Source organism: Phyllobates terribilis, unplaced genomic scaffold (assembly GCF_046119375.1).
Source record: "Phyllobates terribilis strain yellow unplaced genomic scaffold, ASM4611937v1 Scaffold_7__3_contigs__length_470593459, whole genome shotgun sequence".
Lineage (NCBI taxonomy): Eukaryota > Metazoa > Chordata > Amphibia > Anura > Dendrobatidae > Phyllobates > Phyllobates terribilis.
The window spans coordinates 269,065,619-269,077,592 of NW_027362767.1; the positions used below are offsets into that span (position 1 = coordinate 269,065,619).

Genomic DNA, 11,974 nt, shown 5'->3' on the forward strand with positions numbered 1-11,974 from the left:
GGGCTACTCACCCGCCAGCCACTACAGCTTTCCCAGGCTCCTGAATGACAAACCTGCAAAGCTATCAGCTCACAACTCACCAGGTAAGCGATGACGTCATAGCCCTGCTCCTTCAACCACACCAGGATACAGGAGGTGTCGAGCCCCCCGCTGTACGCCAGGACCACCGTGCCTTTACTCTGCGACATCTTGTCTGTGAGAGAGACGGAGAAAACTCAGCAATGTGGCTCCATTATCCATCCCACATCTATGCAAGTGTGAACAGGTACAAGCGGCTGTGACTGCGGTATATACAAAGCGTGAGCAGACGGTGACCGGAGAACTGTCAACTGTGTCACGGCCGTACACACGACAGAGCACGGACCGGCCAATCTGTGTGCACCCACCGGCCATGTGCCCCCCCCACGTATGGGACGCTAACCCCGGCTAAAAAAAGAACTAATGGGAAAGGCAGGTGGGCTCCAGCGCTAATAATATATAATGTGTATTGGGGGAGGCGGAGAGTGCCGGAGGGTGAGCGAGGGTCTCTATTTTACAGGTGCCTGGGCGCACGGCTGCTGCACTCTCTGGTATATACAGTATATATACTGCAGTCACGTCAGCTCCTGTGCACACTGGCCTCATCCTGGCAGGTCAGGTGTCCATGTTCCTCATCTCTCCCATCCATCTTCTCTGCTACAACTTACCCAGATCTTAGCGCCTGGAGATGAGCCTTTTTCTCACTGATCGGCTGTGTGATCACCGGCTCCTGCAAAGAAGGAAACGTGTCCGTCACCGTGGCGGTCAGGGACCATTGAGGACCAGCGGTTGTCACCTGCCACCGAACTCACCTCTTCTATAGGTGTCCTCAGTTTATCTGTGTCTGGGAAAGCTGGGTGACCACAGCGGGATAATCGTCAGGTATTATAAGGACTAACCCCTACATTGCCCTAGACCACCAGGGATACGGCAGGATAATCGCCGGCTATTATAATTGTCTGTGCCGGGTGGAACTTCCGGATAAAACACCAGAAGTGGAAACTGATTAAATTCCCTGATCGTTCTATCACCCAGAGGGCAAACTACAAAGAGCGACGAGCGCAGACCAGACAGCGGCATTACTGCACATGAGATCATAAAGGGAGCCACATATATATGGCCCTGGGGCCCCATATCAGCAGAACAAATGGGCCACAGCCCTCACCAGGCATTATGTAACCCAGCATAGCGCCATATGTACCAGTGTGGCCGTATCTGGTACTACAGCTCCTTCCTATTCTGTAGTTATGTTTATATGCATAGACCATAGATGCATAGGAATCCTAACATTAACCACTACGCTGCCGTAGACCACCAGGGATTCGCACATTAATCCCTATACTGCATTAGATCCTGATATTAACCCCTACACTGCCCTAGACCACTAGGGATACACACATTAAACCCCTCCCTACACTGCCCAAGACCACAGTTAATCCTCACATTAACCCTTAAACAGCCCTAGACCACCTGCAATACTCGGATATAACCCTACATTGCCCTAAACCACAAGTAATACTCATATTAACCCCTACAGGGTCCTAGATGTGGATTATCTGCGGTCCTGTATGTCTCACTGCTTTACAGAGGTTAGGACTCGACATTTTTGCTTCACAAGGTTCTTATTCAGCTTAGATGGATCAACGCCCCAGACTCGAATCCACTTCGATCACCAGGTACAAAAGCTCGGAGGACACATTGCCCGGAGGCAGACGTGTGATGTCAGGTCGTGTAGCCCCAGGGGCAGCCATGTGTAGTCTATGGCACTTGTCAGCTCACATTAGAGGCAGAAGGATGGGACGTGTGTGTCCGTGTGAGGGGCTGCAGCGGAATAAGCAATAACCATAACACAGCGACTCATCTGGAAATGACAGCAGAGGAAGCGGCGCCTGCTGACCGCCCGGACCCACTGGCCTGGCAGACCCCCTGGACCCAAACCAAATATGAACCTCATATACGAGTGACCCAGAAGCAGAAATGATTAAAAAGCAGCTAAAACTTTTACAACTTCACAGAAAAGAATGATTCAAAGACAAAAGGGGCATGTGGGGGCGAGAAGAGAGACAATACACGCTATACAGGACTCCTGCCCCGCAAAGTAGACAAATGACACTGAGACGATTCTACAGCCCCATCTAGAGGACACAGAAGGAACTGCAGGCAGTGTTGTAAATCACTGGTGTAATAACATCATCTATAATGGAGGATCTTAAGACATAGATATTCCAGTGATAATGTTACACAAGACAATAACTAGTTCTGCAACTAGCTAAAAAAATAAATGGCAAAAAACACAAAAGGAGAAGGGGCAGAGTTCAGTGAACCTGCAACCACCACTAGGGGGAGCTCCCAGCATACAGAGTTACAGGATAAGATTCTGTCAGCAGCCCCCACTAGGGGGAGCGCCCTGCATAGATAGATACATGATTAGATTCTGTTTGCAGCCACCACTAGGGGGAGCGTCCTATATACAGAGATACATGGTAAGCTCCCCCTAGTGGTGACTGCAGACAGAACCTTATCATGCATCTCTGTATACAGGGAGCCCCCCCCCTAGTGGTGGCTGCAGACAGAATCTTATCATGTATCTCTGTATACAGGGAGCTCCTCCTAGTGGTGGCTGCAGACAGAATCTTATCATGTATCTCTGTATACAGGGATCTCCCCCTAGTGGTGGCTGCAGACAGAACCTTATCATGTATCTCTGTATACAGGGAGCTCCTCCTAGTGGTGGCTGCAGACAGAATCTTATGTATCTCTGTATACAGGGAGTTCCCCCTAGTGGTGGCTGTAGACAGAATCTTATCATGTATCTCTGTATACAGGGAGCTCCCCCTAGTGGTGGCTGCAGACAGAATCTTATGTATCTCTGTATACAGGGAGTTCCCCCTAGTGGTGGCTGCAGACAGAATCTTATCATGTATCTCTGTATACAGGGAGCTCCCCCTAGTGGTGGCTGCAGACAGAACCTTATCATGTATCTCTGTATACAGGGAGCTCCTCCTAGTGGTGGCTGCAGACAGAATCTTATCATGTATCTCTGTATACAGGGAGCTCCCCCTAGTGGTGGCTGCAGACAGAATCTTATGTATCTCTGTATACAGGGAGCTCCCCCTAGTGGTGGCTGCAGACAGAATCTTAACATGTATCTCTGTATACAGGAAGCTCCCCCTAGTGGTGGCTGCAGACAGAATCTTAACATGTATCTCTGTATACAGGGAGCCCCCCCCCTAGTTGTGGCTGCAGACAGAACCTTATGTATCTCTGTATACAGGGAGCTCCCCCTAGTGGAGGCTGCAGACAGAATCTTACCATGTATCTCTGTATACAGGGATCTCCCCCTAGTGGTGACTGCTAGTAGACATTATTTTAATATGCATGGGGAACAAAAAAAGAGTGAAATAACATTGCCTTTAGGACACATGCACTGATATGATATAGAAGTGACTTTCTATCCCTTGTGAGGAGCCACAGAAAACAACTTAGAAGACAATCGCTTATCTAGCAATTCCCTGATTTAATCACAATTCCTTCCATTAGTTCTCTTCCCTTATATAGGATTCTGTGAAGAGCTGCAAAGTTTCCTGAGGAGAAGTATAAGATGCAGCGATGTGTGATGAGGAGGGCAGGATGAGATCAGTAGCTTCATGGCTACTGAAAACCTACAGATTGACTAAAGTCTGAGGTGAGCAGCTCGTGTCCCCCACACGTCAGGATCCGGGCAAGGCAGCATGAAAGCAGCTCAGACAGGCAGAGATACAGGAGGGTGCAGAGGCATCAGGCAGGGAGTAGAGATACAGGAGGGCGCAGAGGCATCAGGCAGGGAGCAGAGAGACAGGAGGGCGCAGAGGCATCAGGCAGGGAGCAGAGATACAGGAGGGCGCAGAGGCATCAGGCAGGGAGCAGAGAGACAGGAGGGCGCAGAGGCATCAGGCAGGGAGCAGAGATACAGGAGGGCGCAGAGGCATCAGGCAGGGAGCAGAGATACAGGAGGGCGCAGAGGCATCAAGCAGGGAGTAGAGATACAGGAGGGCGCAGAGGCATCAGGCAGGGAGCAGAGATACAGGAGGGCGCAGAGGCATCAGGCAGGGAGCAGAGAGACAGGAGGGCGCAGAGGCATCAGGCAGGGAGCAGAGATACAGGAGGGCGCAGAGGCATCAGGCAGGGAGCAGAGAGACAGGAGGGCGCAGAGGCATCAGGCAGGGAGCAGAGAGACAGGAGGGCGCAGAGGCATCAAGCAGGGAGTAGAGATACAGGAGGGTGCAGAGGCATCAGGCAGGGAGCAGAGAGACAGGAGGGCGCAGAGGCATCAGGCAGGGAGCAGAGAGACAGGAGGGCGCAGAGGCATCAGGCAGGGAGCAGAGATACAGGAGGGCGCAGAGGCATCAGGCAGGGAGCAGAGAGACAGGAGGGCGCAGAGGCATCAGGCAGGGAGCAGAGAGACAGGAGGGCGCAGAGGCATCAGGCAGGGAGTAGAGATACAGGAGGGCGCAGAGGCATCAGGCAGGGAGAAGAGAGACAGGAGGGCGCAGAGGCATCAGGCAGGGAGAAGAGAGACAGGAGGGCGCAGAGGCATCAGGCAGGGAGAAGAGAGACAGGAGGGCGCAGAGGCATCAGGCAGGGAGAAGAGAGACAGGAGGGCGCAGAGGCATCAGGCAGGGAGCAGAGATACAGGAGGGCGCAGAGGCATCAGGCAGGGAGAAGAAAGACAGGAGGGCGCAGAGGCATCAGGCAGGGAGAAGAGAGACAGGAGGGCGCAGAGGCATCAGGCAGGGAGAAGAGAGACAGGAGGGCGCAGAGGCATCAGGCAGGGAGAAGAGAGACAGGAGGGCGCAGAGGCATCAGGCAGGGAGCAGAGAGACAGGAGGGCGCAGAGGCATCAGGCAGGTAGCTGAATACTCACAGTGCGGCTGCTGCTGGATACTGTGCTGCTGCCTCCAGCAGATCCTTATAGCAGAGGAAGGCAGGGGAGGGCAGAGGGTGTGTGTGTGACGTCATGTGCCCAGTACATGCCCCAGTGAGGAGGGGGGTTACCTGGGAAAGTCTCAGGCTGCAGGGACAGCACTGGAACTAATCACCATCATATTAACTATGTCCTTCCTGGAAGCATTCATCAGCCAGCTGCCCATAACAGTGCGTCATCTGCAGATCCCCCATAACAGTGTGTCATCCGCAGATCCCCCATAACAGTGTGTCATCCGCAGATCCCCCATAATAGTGCATCATTCACAGATCCCCCATAACAGGGTGTCATCCGCAGATACCATCATAACAGGGCACCATGCACAGATCCCCCATAACAGCGCGTCATCTACAGATCTCCCTTAACAGCGCGTCATCTACAGATCCCCCATAACACTGCATCATCTACAGATTCCCCATAACACTGCGTCATCTACAAATCCCCCATAACAGCGCGTCATCTACAGATCCCCCATAACAGCGCGTCATCTACAGATCCCCCATAACAGCGCGTCATCTACAGATCCCCCATAACAGCGCGTCATCTACAGATCCCCCATAACAGCGCGTCATCTACAGATCCCCCATAACAGCGCGTCATCTACAGATCCCCATGACAGCGCGTCATCTACAGATCCCCCATAACAGCGCGTCATCTACAGATCCCCCATAACAGCGCGTCATCTACAGATCCCCCATTACAGGGCATCATCTACAGATCCCCCATAACAGCGCGTCATCTACAGATCCCCCATAACAGCGCATCATCTACAGATCCCCCATGACAGCGCGTCATCTACAGATCCCCATGACAGCGCGTCATCTACAGATCCCCCATAACAGCGCGTCATCTACAGATCCCCCATAACAGACCGTCATCTACAGATCCCCCATGCCAGTGCGTCATCTATAGGTCCCCCATAACAGACAGTCATCTACAGATCCCCCATGACAGCGCGTCATCTACAGGTCCCCCATAACAGCGAGTCATCTGCAGATCCCCCATAACAAAACGCCATCTGCAGATCCCCCTATCAGTGCTTCGTCCACAGATTCTCCATAACAGGGCGTCTGCCGCAGATCCCCCATAACAGTGCATCATCCACAGGTCCCTCATAATAGTGCGTCATCTACAGATCCCCCATAACAGCGCGTCATCTACAGATCCCCCATAACAGCGCGTCATCTACAGATCCCCCATAACAGCGCGTCATCTACAGATCCCCATGACAGCGAGTCATCTACAGATCCCCCATAACAGCGCGTCATCTACAGATCCCCCATAACAGCGCGTCATCTACAGATCCCCCATAACAGCGCGTCATCTACAGATCCCCCATAACAGCGCGTCATCTACAGATCCCCCATAACAGCGCGTCATCTACAGATCCCCCATAACAGCGCGTCATCTACAGATCCCCCATAACAGCGCGTCATCTACAGATCCCCATGACAGCGCGTCATCTACAGATCCCCCATAACAGTGCGTCATCTACAGATCCCCCATAACAGACAGTCATCTACAGATCCCCCATGACAGCGCGTCATCTACAGATCCCCCATAACAAAACGCCATCTGCAGATCCCCCTATCAGTGCTTCGTCCACAGATTCTCCATAACCGGGCGTCTGCCGCAGATCCCCCATAACAGTGCATCATCCACAGGTCCCTCATAATAGTGCGTCATCCACAGATCCCGAAAACAGTGCATCATCCACAGATCCCCCATAACAGTGCGTCATCCACAGATCCTCCCATAACGGCGCATCATCCACAGATCCCCCATAACAGTGCATCGTCTGCAGATGCCACATAACAGTGCATCATCCACAGATTTCCCCCATAACAGTTCGTCATCCACAGATTCCGCATAACGGTGTGTGGTATAGTGTGTGGTTGGGGGTCACAGGACTAAAAATGGTCCCCCATCTTCTACAATTAAATGGGTTTTCCCACGAACAAAAGTTCATTTTAGTCAATAGCGCTTGGAATAATAACTTCTTCCACAATTGGATGTGTATAAATAAAATGTTCCTGTGCTGAGATAATCTTATAAATGTTCCCCTGCTGTGTACTGTGTAATGGCTGTGTCTGACTGTGTACAGAACACGGTCTGATCATACCGCAGCTCCTGGGCAGGGGGGGAAGCAAAAGAGAATATACAGATAGGACAGCATGGGATCACAGCTGATTCTTTCTTTGAAGTAAAAAAATCAGCTGTGATGATAATAATAATAATAAGGTGGGTGGCGAAGTGTGGATCCTTCACAAGTGGTGGCAGCGGTGGGATTCTGCGGGGTCCCTCTGGTGCCACTCACCACAAGTGATCCTATGCTGTCCTGTCTGTATACTCTTTTGTTTCCTCCTCTGCCCAGGAGTTGCGGTATGATCAGACTATGTTCCTGCACGGTCAGACACAGCCATTACACAGCACACAGCAGGGGAACATTTATAAGATTATCTCAGCACAGGAACATTTTATCTACACACATCCAATTGTGGAACTTATTATTCCAAGATCTATTGATTAAAATGAACTTTCGTTCGTGGGAAAACGCCTTTAAAGTTTTCACTCATTTTTGACAACTTTTTCACACACTTTGTATTTCATTGTGTCACTCTTTTAGAACCACTGCTTGCTCTCAGTGAATAGAATTATTCGTTCTCATTTTAAAATCATACTTCTCTCAGCTGAGGGTTTGCTACAGTTGTATCCGGTCCAGACAATCCTCTGCCAGCATCAGACATCAGCAGCACAAAGCTCTCCCCTGACAGTTTGTTACAATGTATCAGTCTGCAGATGGGGGATTTTCTGGATTCCCTGCAGTTTGGGGGTCACCGTCTCTTCTTCACTTGTTTTATCTCCCAGTTGATGACGTGACCTCTGATCCCTCAGCGAGCCGCCAATCATGTGATGTGAGATTTAGAAAGAAGCGGCTGATAATGTGACTGCAGATCAAACAGTGCCTGGCTGTGTGCCACAAGGTTGTGCAACCCGCCAGCAATTGGGAAATAAGCCCGCGAACCTGGGAGCACGTGTACGTAGGAACCAAAAATTCATATCCTGGCCCTGTGGACAACAACCTCCATCACTGTGCTCGCCACAGTCGTCCCTCAGGTTTATAGAGGTAGCGAAATACTGCCACATTGTAGGGTCTGTATGATGCCCACCATAGATAGCAGAGGATAGGAGCATCCTGCCTTTAGTGGTGGTGTGTCTGAGAACTGCACAAAATCACCTGCTCTCCACCTGCCCATATTCTATGTATTTAGTCTATTACTCCCTGTTATCAGCCATTACTGGGGAGAGGCGACTGTAGGACAGGCGAGTACAATCTATTACTCCCTGTTATCAACCATTACTGGGGAGAGGCGACTGTAGGACAGGTGAGTACAATCTATTACTCCCTGTTATCAGCCATTACTGGGGGGAGGTGACTGTAGGACAGGAGAGTACAATTACTCCCTGTTATCAGCCATTACTGGGGAGAGGTGACTGTAGGACAGATGACTACAATCTATTACTCCCTGTTATCAGCCATTACTGGGGAGAGGCGACTGTAGGACAGATGACTACAATCTATTACTCCCTGTTATCAGCCATTACTGGGGGGAGGTGACTGTAGGACAGGTGAATACAATCTATTACTCCCTGTTATCAGCCATTACTGGGGAGAGGTGACTGTAGGACGGGTGAATACAATCTATTACTCCCTGTTATCAGCCATTACTGGGGAGAGGTGACTGTAGGACAGGTGACTATAATCTATTACTCCCTGTTATCAGCCATTACTGGGGGGAGATGACTGTAGGACAGGTGAATACAATCTATTACTCCCTGTTATCAGCCATTACTGGGGAGAGGTGACTGTAGGACAGATGACTACAATCTATTACTCCCTGTTATCAGCCATTACTGAGGAGAGGTGACTGTAGAACAGGTGAGTACAATCTATTACTCTCTGTTATCAGCTATTACTGGGGAGAGGTGACTGTAGGACAGATGACTACAATCTATTACTCCCGGTTATCAGCCATTACTGGGGGGAGGTGACTGTAGGACAGGTGACTATAATCTATTACTCCCTGTTATCAGCCATTACTGGGGGGAGGTGACTGTAGGACAGGTGAATACAATCTATTACTCCCTGTTATCAGCCATTACTGGGGAGAGGAGACTGTAAGACAGGTGCCCACAATCAGTTTCTCCCTGCTGAGAGTGGCAGCTGTCTGTGGAGCTCCAGGACTTCCAGGAGGAGGGTCGTCGTCTGCCTCTCTTCTCCCCAGGGAGAGGCAGGCTTACTGGGAGGCCGGCATGGCTTCCCAGCCTCCTATCCCCCGGTCTATGCCGGCGGGGGACAAGGAGCCACAACAACCGGCCCAGGAGGGAGTGAGGAGATCGGGTAGGGTGAAGAAAAACATACCCACCTACTCCAACCCCGAGACGATTCATCGCTCGCCCAGAGAGGGAGACCGGGGCACCCCAGGCCCCAGGAACAAGAGCCCAGCAAGATCCTGGGGGGAGATGAGCTCCAGCGAGTGCACAAGTTCCTTCTCCTCCCGAGTGGTCGCCATGCTGCGAGAGTACGAGGACGCCGGCAAAGCACTAACCCAGCTGAAAGAGGAGCTGAGGGAGGCCCGGGTCCTGAACACCCGGGCGTCCAACAAGGAGAGATCCGCGACCTCCCAGAGGTTTAAAGCCCTCAGAGACGAGGTGGTCAGGTTAGTGCTCCTCCGGGAGGGGATTGAGAAAAGCGCAGGTCCCTTCCTGGAGAGGTTTAAGAACCAGCGGCGGTTCTCAGAAATGAAGGGGTTAAACACCTCAGGAGAACCGCCAGCCGGCGTCCTTAGTGAAGAGGAGGGGGAGGATGAAGAGGTGACTGGAGTCTCAGTTGCTGGAGCCAGTGAGGGACAGAGCCGGAGTTCCAGTGGTCTCCCTGCAGGGCAGAGGACTCCGACTGCAGAGGCTGGAGTGTCGGGGGAAGAGGAAGGAGGACTGCTGAGGGAAATCCGACTGCTGGAGTCTCCAGTGGACCTGACGCGGTTTTCCTTCGGGGAGGACGATCCAGTGGAGGAGAAAAAAAAGAAGAAGAAGAAGACCGGAGGAGCCGCACAGGAGGTGGTGAGTTACAAGTATGTACCAATGTCTGATGTTGCGCCTGCCACCTCCTGTGTAAACCCCACCAAACCTAAAGGCACGGGCTCTGCAGTGGGCTCGAGGCAGAGGCAAGGTGGGGAGAGGAGAAGGACGTCCGGCGATGCTGCCATCTGTGCGGGGAACAGTGCAGGGGGCGAGGCTGTGGAGGTACTCACAGCGCCGGACATAGGAAGTTCTGTGGAGTTTCCCACCCTGCCCTCTGCGGCTAAGCCGGTTATCACCGGGGCCGGGGAGGCCGGGAGGGATGTGAAAAAAACATCCGCCAAGAATACTGGGCGCACTGCTGCGACAGGGGGGCAGTGTGCCCCAGCGCGCAAAAAGGACACTAAGACCCCAAAGTCTGTGGGTGCAGGGCGGGCAGCAGTGCCCAACAAACAGTCTGCCCAGCACAAGGACCAAAATGCTGCAGTAGGGGGGCGGGGCGCTCCAGCAGACGACCTGCAGAAAGCCAGCAGCAACCAAAGGGAAACGGGTGTGGTGCTGCAGGGAAAGGAGTCTCTGGGAGTGCTCCCCTCCCCCGGCCCAGCAGGTGTGAGTGCAGAGACACCAGACACAAGGGAGGAAGGAATGGAGGTGACTGTGGAAGGTGCAGAGAACAGCCGAGGTAATGGGGTGACAAGTAAAGGGAATGGAAGTAGTGGTGCAGTGAATGATGGGAGTAATGGTGGAATGAATGCTGGGAGTAGTGGGAATGATGGGGGTAGTGGTGGAATGAATGCTGGGAGTAATGGGAATGATGGGGGTAGTGGTGGAATGAATGCTGGGAGTAGTGATGCCGCAAATGGTGAGAGTAATAGTGGAGTGAATGGTGGGAGCAGCATTGGTGTTGGTGGGGGGAAGTAGGCGCTGGTCCCGCTGCCCCCCCAGCATTGGCGGGGGCTTCAGCCCAAAGCTATTCAGGAGCTGTCAGTGCTGGGGGTAGTAGTGCGCCCTCGTCTGGTGGCCCTGGGGACGGTGACTTGCAACAGCAGCTCCTGGACGCCCTGAGGAGAGGGGAGAGCTCCATCACTGTAGAGGGGAGGGAGGTTGATCTGTTTTTCTGGATAGAGAGACATGGTCTTTCAGCCTTCCGAGATAGAGGGGCAGAGACTGTCTGGTCTCTGCCGACAACGGGGCAGAGGAGTAACCGTAGGAACGTGGTCCGTCTCCAGTGGGTAAGCAAGGATGCCTGTCCTGATAGGGCAAAGGTGGTTGAGCTCCTGCTGGGGATGGGCTTTGCGGCATATGACATCTTTGCCTTGATTCATCCCTACGGGACCTCCTACTTCGATGTCAGCTTCGTGAGACCGGAGGGCCTTGAGCTTTTCTGGTCTCGCCATGAGCTGGCTCGGAGTCGCCCCGAATGGCATGGTCTCTTTCCCCTGGCAATAACTCGCCAAGATTCAGTCAGGAAAGTGACCGTTTTGACTAGTAACGAGTCGCTTTCCTGTATGGACATTACCACCTGGGTGAGTCGATACGGAGAGGTCACCAATATTCCCGAAAAGAATCTGGATGACCATGGTATCTGGTCAGGGGCCTGGACCTTCATGGTGAAATTGAAGGTTTGTTACCCATATCCCCTCCTCAGCCTTTTTGGGGAGGGATAGGATCTTGATTTTCTACCGGGGGCAGCCTAAGGTCTGTCACAGGTGCGGTAGCCCCACACACTTCAGTGCGCAGTGTACCACCCAGAAATGCGCACTGTGTGGGGACCTCGGTCATCTTGCTGCTGCCTGTCGCAGGATTAGGTGTAACTTGTGTGGTGACCTCGGTCACCCGTTCAGTCGCTGTCCGCGTTCCTTCGCCAATGCGGTCCTGAAAGCGGCGAGTGCGGGACAGGCGAAAGCTGGAACT

At 52.5% G+C, this 11,974-nt stretch overlaps 1 protein-coding gene across 2 annotated transcripts in view; it reads right to left on the bottom strand.

Moving 5' to 3' along the window:
* Positions 1–5,020, bottom strand: part of ASS1 (argininosuccinate synthase 1) — a 48,006-nt gene extending 42,986 nt beyond the window's left edge. Inside the window, exons 1-3 of one of the 2 annotated variants that reach the window (XM_073640739.1) lie at positions 4,922–5,020; positions 687–748; positions 81–193 (exon numbers count right to left, since the gene is read on the bottom strand). In XM_073640739.1, the coding sequence (XP_073496840.1) occupies positions 81–188 (108 nt within the window). In that variant the 5' untranslated portion in view covers positions 189–193; positions 687–748; positions 4,922–5,020. Of the gene's footprint in view, positions 1–80; positions 194–686; positions 749–830; positions 995–4,921 lie in introns of those variants that run through there. The other variant, XM_073640740.1, reaches the window with a different exon arrangement.
* Positions 5,021–11,974: the final 6,954 nt, after the last annotated feature.